Source organism: Rhinatrema bivittatum, chromosome 6 (genome assembly GCF_901001135.1).
Source record: "Rhinatrema bivittatum chromosome 6, aRhiBiv1.1, whole genome shotgun sequence".
Lineage (NCBI taxonomy): Eukaryota > Metazoa > Chordata > Amphibia > Gymnophiona > Rhinatrematidae > Rhinatrema > Rhinatrema bivittatum.
Window position 1 is genome coordinate 269,809,055 of NC_042620.1, and position 23,218 is coordinate 269,832,272.

At 45.4% G+C, this 23,218-nt stretch overlaps 1 protein-coding gene across 1 annotated transcript in view; it reads left to right on the forward strand.

Moving 5' to 3' along the window:
* Nucleotides 1–1,898: 1,898 nt before the first annotated feature.
* Nucleotides 1,899–23,218, forward strand: part of SLC25A14 (solute carrier family 25 member 14) — a 46,958-nt gene continuing 25,638 nt past the window's right edge. The window contains exons 1-3 of the mRNA XM_029604946.1: nucleotides 1,899–2,022; nucleotides 13,959–14,045; nucleotides 17,103–17,195. Coding sequence (XP_029460806.1) covers nucleotides 17,132–17,195 — 64 coding nt within the window. The 5' untranslated portion in view covers nucleotides 1,899–2,022; nucleotides 13,959–14,045; nucleotides 17,103–17,131. The remainder of the gene's footprint in view (nucleotides 2,023–13,958; nucleotides 14,046–17,102; nucleotides 17,196–23,218) is intronic.

Below are 23,218 nucleotides of genomic sequence, written 5' to 3' on the forward strand. Positions count from 1 at the left end.
TTTCACCGGGGGAGGGGCTGCAGTGGGAGGGCCCTCAGAAGAAAACACCCTTTAACTGTTATACAAAAGAGGCCATAAGGGGACACCATTACTAGTTTTTCTGGTTTTATGCTGTTAGCTCTCCGGGGAGATATATTTATATACACCACTGTTTCTCTCTGTACACACATCTTTTTAAGGTGGACATTTTCTATTAAATTTGCCACGTCCTCTTTGAATCTGCATTCACTAACTGATGATGCTTTTGGTTGTAGTAGGCTCTTTGCCCATATAGCTTTTCTTTCAACCAAATCTTGTAGCACTTACTTCTCTCTCCTATCTCCGAGGAAACCATTTGTATAGTTTAGAATTACACTACAGAGAAGAAGTGATCTTTTGGGGCAGATTTTAAAAGCCCTATGTGCGTAAATCCAGCTGGATTTACGCGCGCAGGGAGGTTATGTGTGCCGAGCCTATTTTGCATAGGCCCGGCGACGTGCACAAGCCCCTGGACGCACATATGTCCAGGGCTTGAAAAAGGGGGGGGGGGGGTGTGGGCTGACCAGGGCGGGGCATGGGCAGAGGCCTTCGTTGTTTGTTTTTTTTTTTTAAATCATCTCTCATACTTATCTGTTACTTTTGGTTCTATTTCCCTTCCACCCCTGCCATTAATGTAACCTTTGGCAGGGCTGGGGGGCAGGTTAGATAGGGGAAGGGAGGGGAAGGTGGGGGGAGGGCAGAAGGAAAGTTCCCTCCGAGGCCGCTCCGAGCGGCCTCAGAGGGAATGGGGAAAGCCATCGGGGGTCCCCTAGGGCTCGGCGCGCGCAAGGAGGTGCCCAAGTGTGCACCTCCTTGCGCGCGCCGACCCTGGATTTTATAACATAAGCGCGGCTGCGCATGCATGTTATAAAATCGGGCATACTTTTGTGCATGCTGGCTTGCACGCAATGGGGGTAATTTTCAAAGGAGTTACGCGCATAAATGTAACTACTATTGTAGCAATTTTCAAAAGCCATTTACTCACGTAAAGTGCACTTATGCGAATAAATCCTATGGACGATTCAATGGCATATATTGTAGCAATTTTCAAAAGCCCACTTACTCGAGTAAAGTGCATTTACATGCGTAAACCCAGATTTACGCATGTAAATGCTTTTTAAAATCAGGCCCAATGTACACCCGCACGTACCTCTTAAAATCCAGCCCTTTATGTGTAAAGGCTTTTGGAGGAAGAGTTTTGGAAGGTTTTCTGGCCTTGGCTGCCTGACAAGTACTGAAGTTCTCCTGTCTCCGTTCCTCCTGAGGAGGTTACACTACCTGGCTTCCACTCTCTGCTGCAGCCACGGGAGGTTAAGAAGGGAGAAGAGGTACGATCGCCAGTGCCTGAAGCCCCAATGTTTGGATTCTGGGATAGCCTGGATATCTAACATTGCAACCATCCGGGTGGCAGAGGAAGCGACCCACCGAGTCTCACGGAAGGCTGAGGAGACTTGGACTGCCTGCGATAAAAGCAATTTTTAGATCTTTCTGATGCATTTCTCCTGGCCTCTGATTTCATTTCCTTGGCTTGATGCTCCTCTGTCTGGCAGTAAGTAGTATGGAGGAATAGGAGCAGTGATACTTCTGTGTCACGCTTGTATTTTTCTTACTGCTGTATGCTGCACATCCTTTGCAACAACTACATTCTGTCGGCTATTATGTATCCTCTGGGACATAGGGAGGAGCATTAATCACAGCCGACAGTAAGGGATCGCCAAGACCCTGCTTTCTCGGGTTGGCTCCCTCGCCTCGTTGCTGCTCCCTCAGTGCCTTTTGCAGATCAGCTGCTCGGATAGCGTAGGAGGCGAGGTCCGGCTGGGGTTTCAACTTAAAAAAAAAAGAAATTGCAGCCGCAGCTCCCGAATGGCTGCCCAGGAGCCTATCACCTCCCGCGTGACGTCACGAGCAGCCCAGGAACCCGGAAACGAGCCTGCGCGCACACGGGGAGCGGAAAGCTGAATGAATGCAGCGAAGATGCTGCCCTTCTCTTTGCAACGGAAACAGGTACGGTCCCCTCCAAACCTTTTATTGCTTTCTGAAAATCTTGTTACGTGGTGGAAGAGGCTGTGATTTTTTAATCCCACCCTTCGTGGGTCAAAAAAGAGTGATGGGCATTTTCTGTTGTCCTTGGCTGGAAGGGATGCTTACTCGGATCAAGCGGAGCAGTATCTAGCTGATTGCAGCCAGGAGGCAAACCGTGACTAAGCTGCACCTAAACAGAGTGAGCGGGGTTAGTATAAAAAAAAATAAATTTCCAGCATGAAAAACATAATCACAGCATGAAAAGTTGCAGATGATGTAGGGATTAGAGCCCAAGTTATATAAAAATAAACGTATTTTTGTTGATGCATCCTGTTTTCACGTTATTGCCGGTGTTTTTGTACAAAAATGTTGTAACATCTGCCACACGCTTGCCTGGATGACAGAAATTTTGACCGAATTAGAGATTCTGCAGTGATGATGTTATACTTTCTTACAGGTAATAACCACCAAAAAGAGTCCAATGTGAAATACTCAAAGATAGATCCAAACAACAAAATGGTATTCACTTAATTACCTAAACATTATATATAGATTTTAAACATCAGCATAGGCTTAAAAAGACCATCATAACACTGGGCAGCATATAGACCAATGTTTGTCAAAAGCTTACATAGCTCATCAATAATCATCAGTCTTAGAGCACGGGTCCATCAAGCCCAGCATCCTGTTTCCAACAGTGGCCAATCCAGGCCATAAGAACCTGGCAAGTACCCAAAAACTAAGTCTATTCCATGCTATCGTTGCCAGTAATAGCAGTGGCTATTTTCTAAGTCATCTTAATTAATAGCAGATAATGGACTTCTCCTCCAAGAACTTATCCAATCCTTTTTTAAACACAGCGTCACTAACTGCACTACCACATCCTCTGGCAACAAATTTCAGAGTTTAATTGTGCGTTGAGTGAAGAAGAACTTTCTCCGATTAGTTTTAAATGTGCCACATGTTAACTTCATGGAGTGCCCCCTAGTCTTTCTATTATCTGAAAGACTAAATAACCGATTCACATCTACCCGTTCTAGACCTCTCATGATTTTAAACACCTCTATCATATCCCCCCTCAGCCGTCTCTTCTCCAAGCTGAAAAGTCCTAACCTCTTTAGTCTTTCCTCATAGGGGAGCTGTTCTATTCCCCTTATCATTTTGGTTTCCCTTCTCTGTACCTTCTCCATCGCAATTATATCTTTTTTGAGATGCGGTGACCAGAATTGTACACAGTATTCAAGGTGGGGTCTCACCATGGAGCGATACAGAGGCATTATGACATTTTCCGTTTTATTCACCATTCCCTTCCTAATAATTCCCAACATTCTGTTTGCTTTTCTGACTGCCGCAGCACACTGAACCGACGATTTCAAGGTGTTATCCACTATGATGCCTAGATCTCTTTCTTGGGTGGTAGCACCTAATATGGAACCTAACGTAGTGTAACTACAGCATGGGTTATTTTTCCCTATATGCATCACCTTTCACTTATCCACATTAAATTTCATCTGCCATTTCGATGCCCAATTTTCCAGTCTCACAAGGTCTTCCTGCAATTTATCACAATCTGCTTGTGATTTAACTTCTCTGAATAATTTTGTATCATCTGCAAATTTGATTACCTCACTCGTCGTATTTCTTTCCAGATCATTTATAAATATATTGAAAAGTAAGGGTCCCAATACAGATCCCTGAGGCACTCCACTGCCCTCTCCCTTCCACTGAGAAAATTGTCCATTTAATCCTACTCTCTGTTTTCATGTCTTTTAGCCAGTTTGTAATCCACGAAAGGACATCACCACCTATCCCATGACTTTTTACTTTTCCTAGAAGCCTTTCACGAGGAACTTTATCAAACGCCTTCTGAAAATCCAAGTACACTACATCAACCGGTTCACCTTTATCCACATGTTTATTAACTCCTTCAAAAAAGTGAAGCAGATTTGTGAGGCAAGACTTGCCTTGGGTAAAACCATGCTGACTTTGTTCCATTAAACCATGTCTCTCTATATGGTCTGTGATTTTGATGCTTAGAACACTTTCCACTATTTTTTCTGGCACTGAAGTCAGGCTAACTGGTCTGTAGTTTCCCGGATCGCCGCTAGAGCCCTTTTTAAATATTGGGGTTACATTAGCTATCCTCCAGTCTTCAGGTACAATGGATGATTTTAATGAAAGGTTTCAAATTTTTACTAATAGTTCTGAAATTTCATTTTTTAGTTCCTTTAGAACCCTGGGGTGTATACCATCTGGTCCAGGTGATTTACTATTCTTCAGTTTATCAATTAGGTCTACCACATCTTCTAGGTTCACCGTGATTTGGTTCAGTCCATCTGAATCATTACCCATGAAAACCTTCTCCGGAACGGGTATCTCCCCAACATACTCTTTAATAAAAACCGAAGCAAAGAAAAATCATTTAATCTTTCTGCGATGGCCTTATCTTCTCTAAGTGCCCCTTTAACCCCTCGATCATCTAATGATCCAACTGACTCCCTCACAGGCTTTCTGCTTAAGATATATTTTAAAAAGTTTTTACTGTGAGTTTTTGCCTCCTCGGCCAACTTCTTTTCAAATTCTCTCTTAGCCTGTCTTATCAATGTCTTACATTTAACTTGCCAATACTTATGCATTATCCTATTTTCTTCTGATGAATCCTTCTTCCAATTTTTGAATGAAGATATTTTGGCTAAAATAGCTTTTTTCACCTCCCCTTTTTTAATGTGTGGAATACATCTGGACTGTGCTTCTAGGATGGTATTTTTTTTAACAATGACCACGCCTCTTGCACACTTTTTACCTTTGTAGCTGCTCCTTTCAGTTTTTTTTCTAACAATTTTTCTCATTTTATCAAAGTTTCCCTTTTGAAAGTTTAGCACGACAGCCGTGGATTTGCTTACTGTCCCCCTTCCAGTCATTAATTCAAATTTGATCATATTATGATCACTATTGCCAAGCAGCCCCACCACCGTTACCTCTCTCATTTAATCCTATGCTCCACTGAGAATTAGATCTAAAATTGCTCCCTCTCTTGTCTGTTCCTGAACCAATTGCTCCATAAAAATGTCATTTATTCCATCCAGGAACTTTATATCTCTAGCATGTACCGATGATACATTTACCCAGTCAATATTGGGGTAATTGAAGTCTCCCATTATTACCGCACTACAAATTTGGTTAGCTTCCCTAATTTCTCTTAGCATTTCACTGTCCGTTTCACCATCTTGACCAGGTGGACGGTAGTATACCCCTATCACTATAGTCTTCCCTGACACACAAGGGATTTCTACCCATAAAGATTCAATTGTGCATTTAGTCTCATGCAGGATGTTTATCCTGTTGGACTCTATGCCATCCCGGACATAAAGCGCCACACCGCCTCCCGGGTGCTCCTCTCTGTCATTGCAATATAATTTGTACCCCAGTATAGCACTAACCCATTGGTTGTCCTCCTTCCACCATGTCTCTGAGATGCCAATTAGGTCTATGTCATCATTCACTGTTATACATTCTAATTCTCCCATCTTACTTCTTAGACTTCTGGCATTAGCATACAAACATTTCAAAGTTTGTTTTTTGTTTGTATTTTCATTCTGCTTTTTAATTGATAGGGATAAGTTAGAATTTTTTAGCTCAGGTGAGTTTTTAGTTACAGGCACTTGGACTACTTTTCTTATTATTGGAACCTCACTGTCGGGATGCCCTAATTCTAATGCATCATTAGTATCCTTTGAAGATACCTCTCTCCGAACCGTGCGCTGCTGAGCGACTGTCGGCTTTCCCCTTTGTTCTAGTTTAAAAGCTGCTCTATCTCCTTTTTAAAAGTTAGCACCGGCAGTCTGGTTCCACCCTGGTTAAGGTGGAGCCCATCCCTTCGGAAGAGACTCCCCCTTCCCCAAAAGGTTCCCCAGTTCCTAACAAAATTGAATCCCTCTTCCTTGCACCATCGTCTCATCCACGCATTGAGACTCCGGAGCTCTGCCTGCCTCTGGGGACCTGTGCGTGGAACAGGGAGCATTTCAGAGAATGCTACCCTGGAGGTTCTGGATTTAAACTTTCTACCTAAGAGCCTAAATTTGACTTTCAGAACCTCCCTCCCACATTTACCTATGTCGTTGGGGCCACATGTACCACGACAGCCGGCTCCTCCCCAGCACTGTCTAAAATCCTATCTAGGATTTTAGACAGTGCTGGATTTTAGAAACAACCCCTTGTCTGCCAAACAAAATAACAGAGCAGAGAACTACTCCTCTTTTCCATTTATTCCCTACAACTTTCTACCCCCCACTCTCCTCAAACATACTACAAATACACTGAACAGACATAGCACCATACACACTCCATTGTCTACATACATACTCGCCCTCCATCCCCAGCTTCCCAACCCCCAGAAACCGGACCAAAACAAGCCATCATAGAAAGAAGAGAGCCCGCCACATAATGCAGGGAAAATGTACGAACTGACAGGAAGGATCATTACCCTAAAACACTCCACAGTGGGGCGCAGAACTCAGCTTCCTCCATGAGATGTGTTATCTGGAGATACACTCCATTGATTGGAGTATCACATAGCTATAAGACCACCCCTAAGAGTTGGAGAGAGGCAAGCGAAAAAGGAATGCCAGCACTCACAATATACAACTCCAAATCTGTGTGGCCCCATTTTAGAATCCAGCCACTCCATCTGCAACAGAAATGCCATTTTAAGAAACCAAAGGTCAATAGTAGGCATGTTATTCTCCGTCCAGTGCGTTAGAATGCACTTACAGGCAACCTGGAGAGCTAAATATATAAATCGTTGCCCCCCCCTGTACATTCTGATGAGAAACAATAGCTTCGATACCCAATAAAATGAATCTGCTCGATTTAGAAATTGGAATCCCCGTACATTTTCCAAAGATCCTAAGCACTGCATTCCAAAAAGTAGTTAGTTTCATACAGAGCAAAAATCTATGAATTAAAGATCCATGATCCGCATTGCATTTGATACAGTAAGGAGTAGATGTCAACTTCATATGGTATCTTTTAACATCTTCCACAAAAGCATGATGAAGCAGTTTGAATTTCATTTCACGGAGATCTGCATCAATGGTAAAAACATACACCATTTGAAAATAATTGGACATGGATGCTTTGGAAATATCCACCGCTAGGGCCACATTCCAGTAAGCAGCAAGGGAGTCAAGATGCCAATCCTGCAATTGCTGCTTACATATCTTGTCCCACTTAGCAATGGTATTGTAGTTAGTGGATATCTCTTGAAGCACATGCACAGAAGAGACCTCTTTCAAAAACTCAGATTGCTCCCATTTGAAAGTGCCCAAATAGTGTCTCGCTTGAAGGTATGCAAAAAACTGTCTAGGCGAAATTGAAAACAGTTCAAAGAGTGTAAAAAAGGAGCAACCAATTGGTCGATCCTCTTCATATAGATGTTAAATATGAGTCACCCCCAGTTGTGCCCACTGCTGAAACGTGACAGCTGGGGAAAAAGCACCATTGCCTAAAAGGGGTAGAAATAAGGACTGATGGCCAGCATATCCCCCCTGTTTTCTGAACCAATGCCAGGCTTGCACATAGGGGTAGAAAAGAGGAGGGCGAATAGAGAGCATCCTGTATATTTCTTGATCAGTGGAGTGGATGAGATACAATGGAGACCAAGGAGACAGGATATTATCCATGAGGCCAGGTTCACAAAAACAGACGCGTCAGCAATCCACTCTCCGATGAAAAGCAACTGACAGGTAGCAATATAAAAATGCAAATTTGGAAAGTTAAGTTCCCTGGACTCTCTAGCCTCATAAGCTTAGCTAAGCTGATTCTAGCCCCCTTACCATTCTAGACAAAGGTGAGGAACGCAGATTGTAACTGTTTAATATCCTGCGTCATGAGCCAACAAGGTAGCATCTGAAATTTATATATCATTTTTGGTATGATCACCATCTTCAAAAGTGCACATCTGCCAAAGGTGATAAGGGAAGAGACTGCCATACTTTCAACTTCTCCCGAACAGACAGTATTAAGTCTCGAGTATTGAGCTCATATAAAGAAGTCAAATCTCTGGGTATCCACACACTAAATATTTAATTTTGTTTCACACCTATGTGAGGGGAAAGGGGCCCACCACCCAAGATAGAGCCAGAGCAGGATCTAATGCTAGTGCCTCTGACTTAGCAAAATTGATCTTTAAACCCGCTATCAGGTGAAATTGGAAAAAAAGGCCAATCATCCTGGGAATGCTTTCCCTTGAATGATCCACAAATAAAAGAATATCATCCGCTAACATAGCAATTTTCATCAGGTGCTTACCAACAAAGAGACCCCCAAACAATGTTATCTCGCTGCAATTGTATTGTTAATGGTTCAATTGCCAGGATAAATAAAAGGGGAGAAAGGGGACACCCCTGATGAACCCCATGATGCAAACTGAAAGAGGGTGACAAAGATCCATTGATGAGAATATGAGCACTAGGGTTGCTATATAAAGTCTGCAGCCACCCCAGAATCTGTCTGGAAAAAACATTGGAGGTCAATTTTAAAAGGAGCATGCAAGCTCCTTTTAAAATTGACGCGCCAATTTTATAACATGTGTGTGCTGGCATGCGCACGTTATATAATCTGATGGCCTCTCTGCTCACAGGGCTCTCTTTCCTCCCTGCCCTATGTGCCGCTGCCGGTCCCTGATTTTATCTGGTCTTCTGGGCTCCTCCCGATGATGTCAACTCCTCGACAGGATACGCCCCTCTCTCTCACTCCCTCGGCATCTCGGTAGCCTGCAGCAAAAACTCACTGGCAGCTTGCAGTAAGTCTTTCTGGGGTCCTCTCTGCTCACAGGGCTCTCTTTCCTCCCTGCCCCGTGCACCACCGGTCCCAGAGAGGACCCCAGAAAGACTTACTGTAAGCTGCCAGTGAGTTTTTGCTGCAGGCTACTGAGACGCCGAGGGAGTGAGAGAGAGGGGCGTGTCCCATCAAGGAGCTGACGTCATCGGGAGGAGCCCGGAAGACCTGATAAAATCAGGGACCGGCAGCGAAGAGCCGCCGGCACGCAGCCGAAGCCGCGCACCCCTGGGTAAAAAATGGGGAAGAAGAGGAAATAAAAAAACCTGGACTTCTTCCCCTTTGCCCTCAACATCCGTGAAGATTGGGCCGATGGCGACCACATTTTTCATCTGGGTGAGTCTTCCATGAGGGACAATACCGAGGCAAATTCACCCTCGGGCATTTCTTTAAATACCGGGCCCCAGCAACCTCCTCTTCAACCAGCAACATTGCATATGGATATTGGGACATTAACTGGGGCAGCAAGGGGGACTCCTCCTGTTCCCAGTGTATAACTGGAGAAAGAATTGATGGGGTGGAGAGACATTTGGGATTTATCATTGAGCCTTTAGAGGTTAAAACCATGGAGGCCAAAGATAGTAATATGTTAATGTTACCTCTTCCCTCTATAATCCCAGATATGATAGATTTAACTGAGAATGATATGGAACCAGAAACCGTCTCTTTAAAGATGTGTGGAAACTTATTGCCAAAGTAGATAAAAAAGTGTCAAGCTCTATATCACAAGTACATAATTTTTCGGTACAAACTAGAGCTAAAGCAGAGGAGCAAGACACTGGGATAAGGAATGTAGAAGCCTCTATTTCTAATCTAAGCACTCAATTAGCACTTTTACAGGTTGCCAGTACATATTTTATAAAGGATAAATTATTCCTTTATAATCAAATTGAAATGCTGGAAAACGAAATGAGAATTTACGGTTTTTGAATTTTCCCTTAACTAGATTACTATCATCGAGAGAACTATTTAGGAAACACATGACTGAGATCTTGTCCTTTGAGGAGGACAGGATCCCAGCCCTGTCAAAAATGTATTATATTCCTAATAAAAAAAAAAAAGTTGTAAATCAAGAAGGGGGTATGGATGTGTTAGTAAGTCCAGGTGTTTCAACTTTCTTAGAAGATTCTGTTGACAATATTGTTACTAGAGCCACTTTGTTAGTATCATTTTCATTGAAATGTGATAAAGACTTAGGGCCGGATTTTAAATGCCCTGCATGCGTAAATCCGGCTGGATTTACGCGCGCAGGGCCCTCGCGCGCCGGTGCGCGCACAGCCCCGGGACGAGCGTAAGTCCCGGGGCTTCGTAAAAGGGGCGGGGAGGGGGCATGTCTGGGGTCAGGGGGCGGTTCGGGGCGGGCCCGGGGGCGTGGTCGAGGCCTCCGGACCAGCCCCCGGGTCGGGTGATGGCGCGCGCAGATTTACGTCTGCTTTCAGCAGGCGTAAATCTGCCAACAAAAGGTAGGGGGGGGGGGGTTTAGGTAGGGCCGGGGGGGTGGGTTCGGTAGGGGAAGGGATGGGAAGGTGCGGGGGGGTGGAAAGAAAGTTCCCTCCGAGGCCGCTCCGCCTCGGAGGGAACAGGCAGCGCGTGTCGGGCTCGGCGCACGCAAATTGCACAAATGTGTACCCCCTTGTGCGCGCCGACCCTGGATTTTATAGGCTACGCGCGTATCTTATAAAATCCATCGTACTTTTGTTCACGCCTGGTGCATGAACAAAAGTACGCGCTCTCGCAAAATTATAAAATCTACCCCTTAGTATTCCATAAGTATTTCCAAAATAAACATCTGATCTTTTGTGGTCAGAGAGTACTGATTTTCCCAGATGTTTCCCGAGACACTCAGACACGTAGGAAACTTTTCTTAGAATACAAGCAAAGGGTTCTAAGTTTGGGAGCCAATTTCTTTCTTAAATATCCCTGTAAATGCTTGATAATGTATCGTAATAATAAATTTGTGTTTTATGATCCCTTACATTTAGAGCAATTTATAAGGAATAAAACTGTAGTGTAACAATATTGCTTTGAAGATTATTAAAAGGTTGCAAAAGTAATTATGATACTGCTTTACAGGATTGTTCTCTATCCCCTCTCTGGACGTGGACTAAATTTTTACATATGTGGTTATATCTTGGTTTCTTTTTTCTGATGATTTTCCTTTAAATGCTTAATTATTTCATTGTAAACAATGTTATAAATTTAATAAACAGTAAATTAAAAAAAAAAATCTGACGGCCGCGTGCGCAGGTGCGGGCAGTGGGCGCAGGGTGGGCAAATTTTCCCTAAATATATGTGGCGACGCAATTGGGCCGCCCCTAGTTCCCTCCCAGTCCACTCCTGGAGGGAACTTCCCTAAACCCCTGCCTAACCTTCCTTCCCCTTCCCCTTCCCACCCGACCCCTAATACCTACCCCAATTTCTTTTATTTTTCTACTTACTGCTCCTCTGGAGCAGAAGCAATTTACGCGCGTCGGTCGGCTGCCAGCACGGGCTTCCCCAGGACAGCATACAATGGCGCTAACCTGGCCCACACCCCGCTCCCCCGGCCAGGCCCGGCACTTGTTCGCATAGCGGGGTTTTACGCACGTGGCCTGACCCGTTTCAAAATGCGTGTGGCACACGCAAGGCCCTGCCACGCGCATAAACCCCTTATTTTACGCACGCGGGCCTTTGAAAATTTGGGCAGCTCTGAGTAAGTGCCCAAAATATATAGTCCCAAGAGAGAGAGTCAAAGGTCTTCTCTACATCTAAACTAAGAACACAGCCATTTCTCCAAGACACATACAGTTCATCCTCGGGAAGCGATTCAGGAAGGCCAATAATTTTTATATTGTTTCGGTGGTTACGATTCTCCTGATCCTTCAAACGTTCAAGGAGCATCGCATTTTTACTAGTGAGATCAGCAATATGGCGTTCCACTACAAGGAGGCTATCCTCCTGCATAGAGATATGCTGTTCCACTGAATCCAAGCGTTTTGATTGTCCCTCTAAGCTGCCTTTAATATCATCTGTGGCAGTCTGGATTTTGATTAAACGCTCATCTAAAGCAGTTGTAATGCTGGTAGAGATTTGTAGGAAAGCTTCTTCCGAGATCATGGCCAGCATTTTCTTGCCCTCTGTTACCGTCGCCATTTTAGATTCGCCAGTCCTCTTGTCTCACGCGCTGCAAACCACTTTACTGCTCATAATCCCCAGCGGAAACAGCCTACAGGCAAAAATTCATCTCCACCGTTGTGCTCAAAGATGTTTTGCTGCTGTCGAAAAAGGCAGAGACGGAAAGAACCAGAAAGTAAGGCAATAATGGAGATTATGTCCTGGAGCACCTACACCCGGCCTCCGCTCAGCCCAGCGCCATAACCGAAAGTCCTAAGTAAGGTTTTAATTGGCACAATACGCACAATTTCCAATAAGATTTTTAACTAAAAATTTGATTATAGGATTTAAAGCTATTAGCGATGTGAACCCCTGTACCTGTGGCGAGGTTGACCAGCCAACGAACCTCGCAGGCCCTCGCTGATATCTGGTGGAGGCTGGACTAGGGCTTCACCTGAAGCAACCCCTTTCCCTACAGGTTGAGCCCTTGGGTTCTGGGGGCTGGCAGGGCTTAGGTGAGATTCTCTGAGAGAGAGGTGTAGACAGAAGTCCAGAGTCAGGGAAGAGTCAGGGGCAGGTGGCAAGCAAGAGTAGTCAGTGACCAGGCAAGGGGCTCCATTCCAGTGGTCAATCCGAAGAAAAGACAAGGATGATGCAGGACAGATTGACACAGGGGCATAGGTAGTGCAGCTAGGGCAGAGCTGGATATGGCAGGGCAGGCTGGAGAGATGAAGCATCAGGCACTGTACAAGGGAGGAGGACCTGTTGCTGATGCAAGGCTTTAGTGCACGGCTGTGTCCTTTGAAGGGAGCTCGGGTTCCCGCTGCGAGCCTTTCAAAAGACAGTGCGGAATGTGCACCTATGGACCGCCCATAGGGAGGAAAAGGTGGCATTCTGCTGGTGGCCTCTTGTTGCGTCTGAGGCGCACAGTGGCCTGCCAGCAGTGTCGGTAGCCCGGACCTCGTGTGAGTGAGTGATGCTGGTCATGGGAGCTGCCAATGACTGGTGAACGTAGCAAAAGGATAGGTCAGGTTCAAAGATCACTCCAAGGTTCCTTACCTCTTGAAAAATAGGAATTGAAACAAAACTTTGCTGGAAAGGATAACCCCGGGCGTCTACTCAGCTATATGATTTCAATTTTCCCCATATATAAAGAAAGCCGATTGTGAACCAACCATGAAGAAATAGCAGTAAGATAAATATTAAGTAACCCAAGAGTAGTATTTACATCACTTTTACATGGAATCAAAATCTCATATTGGATAGTAGGATTCTTAGATGAAAAATTTTGTAGTCTGGTGGGATAATTTCTGTCTGGATGAGAAAGAACCTGTTGCAAATTGATCTAAGTACTGCCTGGATGAGAGAGAGACACACATTACCTTGTAAAGACATCAGTTTTGTAGGAGATGGACTGGGCCAGACTGAACTGAGCCGAAGGCCCAGTGACAGTGCTGCATGCTGCCACGGGGAAAGCCTAAGTTAAATTCCCAGGGAAACAGTAATTGCAACCCGTGAGTGAGAAAGAGAGAGACCAGGCTACTGGCCAGCCTCGGGGTGCATGTGTAGTATTGGATTCTGAAGGGCACCCCTGACCTTGGCTCCTATCTAAAGGATTGCCAATGCATTAGCAAAGCTATAATAAAAGGAAAAGTATAAAAGTGGGAGAAAAGCCCCGAGATACAGTTTAAAAAAGGATTTCTTTAGTGAGATGGTATTAACTGGCTGTCGTAGGTTCTACAGTGAGAATTGGACAGTAGGTGCCTGGTAAGAGAAGGTCACACTGTCAGATGATCATGTACCTAGAGGAAAGGGTTCAGTGGGGTGACATAATATTTGTGTGGCAAAAGAGCAGTTCTTTAAGTAGAAAGACTCCATCAATATTTCTTGGAGAGAGATTTTTTAAAAATGCATATTTTTTTCCCTTTATAAATGTTACATTTTGTTAACGAGTTTTAAATCTCTCTCTCCCCTTCCTCTTGTTTTAGCTTCCTTTTGAAGCAGGCTGCTGTTTTACAAGCTGCACAATCTTTATTTCCGTGAAGTGCTAGGAGATTCAGGGAAACGGACCCTAGGTATGTACTGGTATTTGCACAGGAAGAGTTGTACCTGAGGTTTCTGGTATGCTTCATGTGCACTATGTGAGATTCTGGCAGAAAGCTATTCGACCATGGGCAATAGCTTCACAAAGTGTTGCAGCTTTTGTCAGTCAAGATTAGCTGGCATTGGATAATTTACAGGACGGGATTATTATGTTCAGTGATATTTTCTCTTTATAAATTGCAGAGGCATCAATTTATTTTGTAAATAAAGGAGCCCCTTCAAACAACATTTCTCTTTCAGAACAACATTTTTTGAATAAACAATCACTGCAGATTAAAAATAAAGATATGTAGCCAGATATTCATCAGGGCAGGGAGCGGATAAGTTAGCCGGATAAACTTAGCAAGCTAGTTTATGCCAGATATTCAGTGTCTATTTCATGCAGCCCTAAAGTAAACCGGCCAACTTAGCCTGAGAAGTGGCTCTACCCCAGAATGCTCCTGCCCTGCCCCAAGACAGCCGGATAACTTTTTATCCGGCTGTCTGGGGGTGGTGAGCGCAGTGGGAGTTTTAATTCCAAATGGGGCTAAATATTGGCCTCATAACGTTTTCCCTGATGGCTTTGCCTGAAATTCTGTTTACCTGTAGCAGTTGTACAATACTAGCAAAATAATTTTTCAAACTAAACTCAATTGACAAAAGAACATTTAGCTCTTGGATTTCCGTTAAGACGTTTATTTCCTTCCGGAGGAGACATAATGGCTTCTTACCCAGGTAAATGGGCTGGATGAAAACCGCCTGCCGTATATACGGGTAAAAGGACACGTGGTGTTCCTCAGCGTGCATGCTTTCTACCTGCATTTTCCTGGAGGGGTTAGGCCAGGGGAAGCAGCAATGAGCGCAGTTTCGTATTTTATTTTGCTGGAAAAAGTCCCTGCAGGAAAAAAAAAAAATTCTGGGTTTTGATGGTTTGCAGCTGTTTGAAAAATGTTTTATTTTTACCTCACCCTGGGCACTCTATGGGAGGGGCAAGTAATTGAATCCATTTAATAAATAAATAAATGTTTTGCGGGTGCTTTTTTTTTTTCTTGGCCGATTTTACAAAGGGAAAGTTCGTGTGTATTTTCCCGTTTCAGAACTGATGGAAAATACGCTGAGCAAAGTACCCGTGGACTTTCCACCGGCCAGCACAGTTTTGACAGTAGCCTCCTTTTGATAGGGCAGTTTTCATACTTAACTTCCTGCCTGATCACCAGAGGTAAATTAAGAATTAAAATGGCAACTCTGGCTGATCTGGTGAATGCCAAAGTAAAATGCACATCTCCCACGCACCAGCGCTTCAGTGTTGTGTGTTCACTCAGTTAAATGTCTCCTGCAAAAACACCTTGTCAGTTCTATTCCCTTGACCCTTATTCTATCTAAGAAAGGAAAACAAATCTGTTAAGATTCCCATATCCAGGGCAAGAACCTCCCAGGCCAGGTTCTCAGCCGTTTAACTTTCTCACAGCACTGAATCATCTTTGGACTCTGAATTCAGCTGTACCACCAACTGACCCCCAAATCCACACCAACCCATCCCCTCCCAATGACACATGTGTCCCTTGAATAGGGGTGGACCACATTCAAATGCATTGGGAGTTACTCCCCCACCCAGCCCCCTACCCTATTAACTCCAACATTCTCAAGTTAAAGCAAATAGAGCAAACATAACTTTGGAACAATTCCCATCACAAACAAATACCCTGGTTTTAAGTTTAACTCAAGTTGTGGTTTTAACAGAGCAACCTCCCAGGGACAATTAGGAATGAGGGTAATTACCTGAAATTCAGAAAGTTGGAGAAGGGTCATTTATTTCCATAAATAGGAGATGAGTATTATGTGGGGAGCAACTGTAACCTGTTATTAGTTTTTATTGATGTATTTTGTTATATTAACTTAATAGTTTGCATTATTTTGGGGTTCTCTGGAAATTATGAATGTGAAATGTTGTGAACTGCTTTGGCTATCTTTGGACAAATAATATGGTATATAGGTGTTTTGAAATAGATAAATAAAAATAAATAAATAAATACTGCGCTCATTGTTGCAAAATCTGCAGTTCTTTTCTACACGCGGATCTTGCACCAATTCTCAAAGAGAACATTCGTGCAAAGATAAGGTCCCTGCAGAGGCTTGCTCCTCCTCTTTTCTGCAAGTTCTTTTTCCAGCTAAAACAACATATATAGTTTTGGAAATTCACACACGCACACTTTTTTTCTCCCGGCTTACCCCTGGACTGAGCACTCCACCGCTACAAAGCAGGCAAAAGTACGCGTGGCGTGGAATAACTGGCATAATTTTACCCGCCCACAGGGTGAGCAAATTCTAAATAGCAGAAATGGCTTTTGGAAATTGCCCTCTTAAAATTTTAGGAAGTTACTCCTCTTATAGATGACTAAATGTGGGCAGACTCTTCATAAATTCAAGCTAGCGCTGACCTGATAACGAGTGCTGCCATAACAACTGTTCTCAATAAATGTCGCTTAAGTGAGAACTGAAGAGCTATGGCTTTTGGGGTGCAAGAATAGACTTAAGTCTTGAAACCCAGTTTTCTGCTTGGTAATAGTAACTAGGCAGACTGGATGGGGTGATTGGTCTTTTTCTGCCATCATCTTCTGTGTCACTATGTTTATGGTTTTGCCACTGGGCACAAAGCATTCACGAGCCAGTGCATAAGTTAGACCGGGAATCCTGTGGGTGCCTGTGACTTTTTTTTGGTCATACGTGTCAGTGGGGAGAAGCTTAACCTGGGCAAAAGGAAAAAGATTGGGATCCTAACAAAGCATTTGGTTCCTGATACGCTTCAGTGCCCAGGAAAGAAGATGGATGAGGTTTCCGGTATTATTCCAGCACGAAAGGCTATAAATCCTTTTGATCTAGGGTCTAGCTAAGTCTGGGAGAAGCTGTGGCAGCTGATGCTTACATGCTCACTATTTCTTTTCAAAAGCTGTTTCTCCACTGACCAGCCCCAGCATGTCTCATGTGTCTCATGAGCTGCTTTAGCAAGGGGTCTCTGACTAACATGATTGATGCCTTTTTCTCCAAAACAGAGATTGGGCAAGAGGTCCTAGGTTCTGCAATGTCTGGCCTGAACTGGAAGCCCTTTGTTTATGGAGGACTGGCTTCAATTGTTGCAGAATTTGGTGAGTTCTCAACCATGAAGGTAAAGTATGGAACAAACTCGCCAAACTGTTGTCTGTTAGTTGACAGAAATGGAAGTGCTGAAGATGCCTTTCAGTTTGGCTTATGTGTGCTTTAATTGTCCTTGCTCTCTTGGAAATATTTTGTTTCTGGCACAGGGTTGAATTTAGGCATAGATATTATTTTTGAGCCCAGCAGTTTTCACCTACTTCTTTGGGCTGCAGCTCGGTCAGAACCAGTCTCTACTAGAGGAGCAGCACCCTAAGCCTCTATGCATAAGAACATAAAAACATGCCATACTGGATCAGACCAAAGGTCCCTCAATCCCAGCATCCTGTTTCCAACAGTGACCAATCCAGGTTACAAGTACCTGGCAAATACCCCAAAACTAAGTCTATCCCATGCTACTGATGCTAGTAATAGCAGTAGCTATTTTTCAAGTCAACTGGATTAATAGCAGGTAATGGACTTCGCCTCCAAGAACTTATCCAAACCTTTTTTAAACCCAGCTACACTAACTGCATTAACCACATCCCCTGGCAACAAATTCCAGAGCTTAATTGTGCACTGAGTGAAAAAGAATTTTTTTCCAATTAGTTTTAAATATGCTATATGCTAACTTCATGCAGTGCCCCTTAGTCCTTCTATTATCCAAAAGTGTAAATAACCAATTACCCATTCTAGTCCTTTCATGATTTTAAAGACCTCTATCATGTACCCACCCTCAGCCGTCTCTTCTCCAAGCTGAACAGTCCTAACCTCTTTAGCCTTTCCTCATAGGGGAGCTGTTCCATCCCCTTTATCATTTTGGTTGCCCTTCTCTGTACCTTCTCCATGGCAACTAATTCTGTTTTTAGATGCAGTGACCAGAATTGTACACAGTATTCAAGGTGCGGTCTCACCATGGAGCGATACAGAGGCATTATGACATTTTCCACTTTATTAACCATTCCCTTCCTAATAATTAATTCCTAACATTCTGTTTGCTTTTTTGACTGCCGCAGCACACTGAACTGATGATTTCAATGTGTTATCCACTATGACGCCTAGATCTCTTTCCTGGGTGGTAGCTCCTAATATAGAAGCTAACATCATGTAACCTCAGCATGGGTTATTTTTCCCTATATGGATCACCTTGCACTTATCCACATTAAATTTCATCTGCCATTTCGATGCCCAATTTTCCAGTCTCACAAGGTCTCCTGCATTTTATCACAATCTGCTTCTGATTTAACTACTCTGAATAATTTTGTATCATCTGCAAATTTGATAACCTCACTCGTCGTATTCCTTTCCAGATCCTTTATAAATATATTGAAAAGCACTGGTCGAAGTACAGGTCCCTGAGGCACTCCACTGTTTACCCTTTTCCACTGAGAACATTGACCATTTAATCCTACTCTCTGTTTCTTGTCTTTTAACCAGTTTGAAATCCATGAAATGACATTGCCACCTATCCCATGACTTTTTACTTTTCTTAGAAGCCTCTCATCAGGAACTTTGTCAAATGCCTTCTGAAAATCCAAATATACTACATCTTCTGGTTCACCTTTATCCACATGTTTATTAACCCTTTCAAAAAAGTGAAGCAGATTTGTGAGGCAAGACTTTCCAGGTTTCTACCCTCCTTTTCTTTATTATCCCCTTCTATATCTACCCCAGCCATTATATCAGTATTCATTCAGTAAGAGGCCAATGACTATAGCTCTGTCTAGGACCTGGCATACATCCAACCCAAGTCCCAGGATTAGATGTCACTGTTGCACAATGGATAACTGGTAAATACGCCTCATTTTATAAAGAGGAGAGAGAGAGAGAGAAAGAGAGACTCTGTACAGGTCAATGTGACACTCTCTATATAAGAACCACTCTAGAGGGGCACTTAGAATGGTGTGTGTGTGTGTGTGTGTGTGTGTGTGTGTTTGTTACAGACACATTCAGAGGTATTCATAGTAAAATTGCTATCAGTAAAGAATCATAGTCCTTATAAGTGATGAAAAGTCTAACAAGAGGAGTTGATTTGTATACTGCAGTGCTAGCTGCATTGTACACATCTACTCCTTTTCCTCACTTTTAATGGCTATAATTCTTTACTATGAATACCTCTGAATGTGCTTGTAACAACCCCCCTCCTAAAAACCCACCCTGATTCAAAGTGGCCCTCTAGAGTGGTACCTAATATATCCTATATATAGAGATTCAGACTGACTCTATACAGAGTTTCTCTCTCTCCACCCCACCCCACCCCCGAATGTTCCTGCGCCTCATGAGGACCTGAAGCAACGTTTCACAGAAAACATACATGCATTGCCTTTGCAAAATTTGTCATTCCCTGTACGTACCAGGATCAGTCCAGACTGCTGGGTTATGCCTCCCTTCCAGCAGATGGAGTCAGAGTGAAAAGCACCACACATATAACCCGGGGTGCCTCCTGCGATCCCTCAGTATTTTCTCTGACTCCAGCAGATGAGAGACATACCCTGCGGTCCTGGTCTTGGTTCCCTTGGGGCCTTGCCCCACCAGGTTTGAAGTTCAAAAAAAAAAAAAAAAAAGGGGGAAAGCTTTAATGCAGTTTTGGCACCTGTGACTGGATCATTTAAAAAAAAAAAAAAAATAGATGGAACAGGGTGTGAGATATCGAAGCAGCCCTCTGTAGGCAGGCTCGGCAGGGCTTGGTCCTGCTTGCTTTGCCCGGAGATTTTTGCTTCTGGCCCGGTGAGTGGAAGGGGAGTATTTACCGGTGGGCCGGTCACTCTCCTCCTCCCTCAGAGACGCTACATTCCTCTGGCCCCCCCCCCCCTCCTGTCCCCTGTGAGCTGAGTTTAAAAAAAAAAAAAAGAAAAGAAAAGATATATAGATAATAGAAAGATAAAGGGCTTAAGCAGATTGAGAGGCATAACCTGCGGTCCTGATCCTATTCAGATTTCTCTTGGATTTACAGGTTGATTATTCTGGTAGAACCTTTGACTAGACCAATTTACCTTATTTGATATAAAAAAAAGGGGGGGGTTTGACTCATAGTTATTCTTGTTTCAGTTTTCGTTGGGCTCCCGGACTGAGTGGATAGAGGCAGGCTTGGCAGGGCATGCCCTAACGCCAGGTACCCAGAGCTTCTCATAATCTCGGTGGCCAGGGGAGTATTTACCGGTGGGCCGGTCACTCTCCCCCTGACTTTGTTCCAGGGAAGTAATTTCTCTGAAAGGGGCGCTCTTGGGACTTTCTGTTCCATGCATTTCTCAGTCAGCCATGTTATCTTGCAAAGGGCTTATTGCAAGTTTTAGTGGACTTGTCCATAAATTAAAAAAAAAAAAAAAAGATATATTTTATCGATTGTTTGGAATACAAAGGGAGCCCTTTGTCTAACGTTTGATTCCGCCCTTTCTAAGCCCCAGCCTGCCCGAATCGACCCCGGGGCTCCGGAGGGGGTGGCGTTTGTTCACCCGGCCCGACACAGATCTTACCTCGGAGCTCATTTCGCACGCTTTTCTGGTCGGGCTCGTCACCACGATGCCGCGGACGTCTGCCTGCACGGCCTGCGGAGAGTCGGGGGCTCGGCTCTCTCGGGAGGGTCTCTGCACCCGGTGCCTTTCCGGGGCCGAGGGACCCTCTCGACGGCCTGGGAATGCCCGAGGCTCTCCCCTCTCGCGGCCGCGGGAGCTGCGAAGCATGCTGCCAGCTCGGGGGAAACAGTCTGCCCCGCCCCCACGGGACGAGGGAGCGGCGGCCATTTTGAGAGCGTCGAGCTCAGACGCAGCAGCAGAGTTAGAGGGGGAGGATGGCCCGCCTGTTTTTACGTCCTCAGCATTTGGCCGATTTTTCGGCAGATTCAGACCCTCCCCCCCCACCCTCCAGGGGGGGCCTTAAAGATTTTCTTCAAGATTTATACTCTTATTGCACAAAGCCTATTTAGAAGCTGAATCAGGTTGGGAGGATGCCCCTGCCTTATCCCCCAAACGTCACAGGGCCATACCTGATTCCCCGAGGCTACAGGTCCCTCCCACAACCCTGGGGTCCAAGATATGAGTAGTGACGGAGATACGCCGGTACAGGTGGGAGGAGATGATCCCCAGATTCTTTGGTTATTCAGTAAGGAGGAGCTGGACCCTTTGATTGCACTGGGAACAACAAAGTGTACAGGTTGCCGGAGGACAGGCCTAGGGCAGCCCGTTCTACTGGTAGCTACCGTGGCCGTTTCCGGGGGCAGCGGCGTTTTCGGTCCAATAGGGGGGCTTCGAGCTATACCCCTCGCCAGTCGGCTTCGAGAGTGCAGTCTTGGCCATCTTCCTTACAAGGCAGGAGGCCTCAGCGAGCGGGAGCCCATGCCTTTGCCAACAACATTAAGCCTGCCCAATGAAGGGACGCCGACCCATTCTTCTGTTCCGAACATCGGAGGCCGGCTATCCCACTTCTACGAGGAATGGGTCCGAATTACTTCCAATCAGTGGGTACTAGATATTATAAGTCGCGGCTACGCTTTGGATTTTGCTCGTCCCCTCCGGGATCTCTTCCTGGTGTCACCTTGCAGGCCTCCACGCAAGCAGCAGGTGGTTCTTCAGACGCTAAAGCGCTTGAGGGCCCTGGGAGCCATTACGCCGGTTCCTCCGTCGGAGCACCGGACTGGTCGATATTCCATCTATTTTGTGGTACCGAAGAATGATGGGTCCTTCCGCCCGATCCTGGACCTAAAGCAGGTCAACAAAGCCTTGTGAGTGCCTCGCTTTCGCATGGAAACGTTGCGGTCGGTGATTTCGGCGGTGCACAAAGGAGAATGTTTGGCTTCTTTGGATCTGATGGAGGCATATCTTCACATAGGGATACACCAGCGATTTCTCAGGTTCATGGTTCAGGGGCAGCACTACCAGTTTCGTGCCCTGCCCTTTGGCCTGGTGACCGCCCCTCGCGTATTCACCAAAGTGTTGGTGGTTGTAGCTGCGAGCTTGCATCGGGAAGGAATTTTAGTACATCCGTACCTGGACAATTGGCTCATTCGGGCGAAATCGGAGCATCTCTGTCGCACGGCGGTTCGTTCGGTTGTGAGTCGGCTGCAGTCTCTGGGCTGGGTTGTCAACTATGCCAAAAGCCAGCTGATTCCCACCCAGGTGATAGAGTTCCTGGGGGCTCGATTCGATATGCTGACGGGCAGAGTCTCCCTACCCATCGAGCGCATGGACCGGTTGATGTTCCAAGTTCGGCGTCTTCTCTCCCTCTCCTCCCCAGTGGTATGGGATTATTTGCAGGTTCTTGGATATATGGGCATCTACCCTGGAGTTAGTCCCTTGGGCCTTTGCACATTTAAGACCATTGCAGAGGTCTCTGCTCTCGCATTGGGATCCCAAGTCTGAGGAGTACCAGCTACCCCTGCCTCTGCTCGAAGCGGCCCGGTCCAGTCTGTCTTGGTGGCTCAATCCGGATCATCTGCCTCGAGAACCCCCAGTGGATAGTGGTAATGACTGATGCCAGCCTTTCCGGTTGGGGAGCAGTGTGCCAGTCGAGGTCGGCTCAGGGCCATTGGACCCCCTCGCAGGCACGATGGTCCATCAACAGGTTGGAGACCAGAGCAGTACGGCTGGCCCTACAGCATTTCTTGCCACTACTACGCAACAAGGCGGTACGGATCCTTTCCGACAATGCGACAGCGGTGGCCTACATAAACAGGCAAGGGGGCACCAGAAGTCGTCCCGTGTCCGACGAGGCCGACATGTTGATGAGCTGGGCGGAGCGCCACCTTGCCCGGATTGCGGCGTCTCATATTGCCGGTGTCGACAATGTTCAGGCGGACTTCCTCAGCCGGCAACAGTTGGATCCTGGAGAATGGGAACTGTCACAGGAAGCGATGAGCATGATAATGCGGCCATGGGGGATCCCGCACCTGGACTTGATGGCGACTCGTCGGAACGCAAATGCGGCTCGTTTCTTCAGTCGCAGACGAGACCATGGATCCGAAGGGGTGGATGCTCTGGTGCTCCCCTGGCCGCCGCACGTCCTTCTTTATGTGTTTCCTCCGTGGCCTCTCATAGGAAAGGTG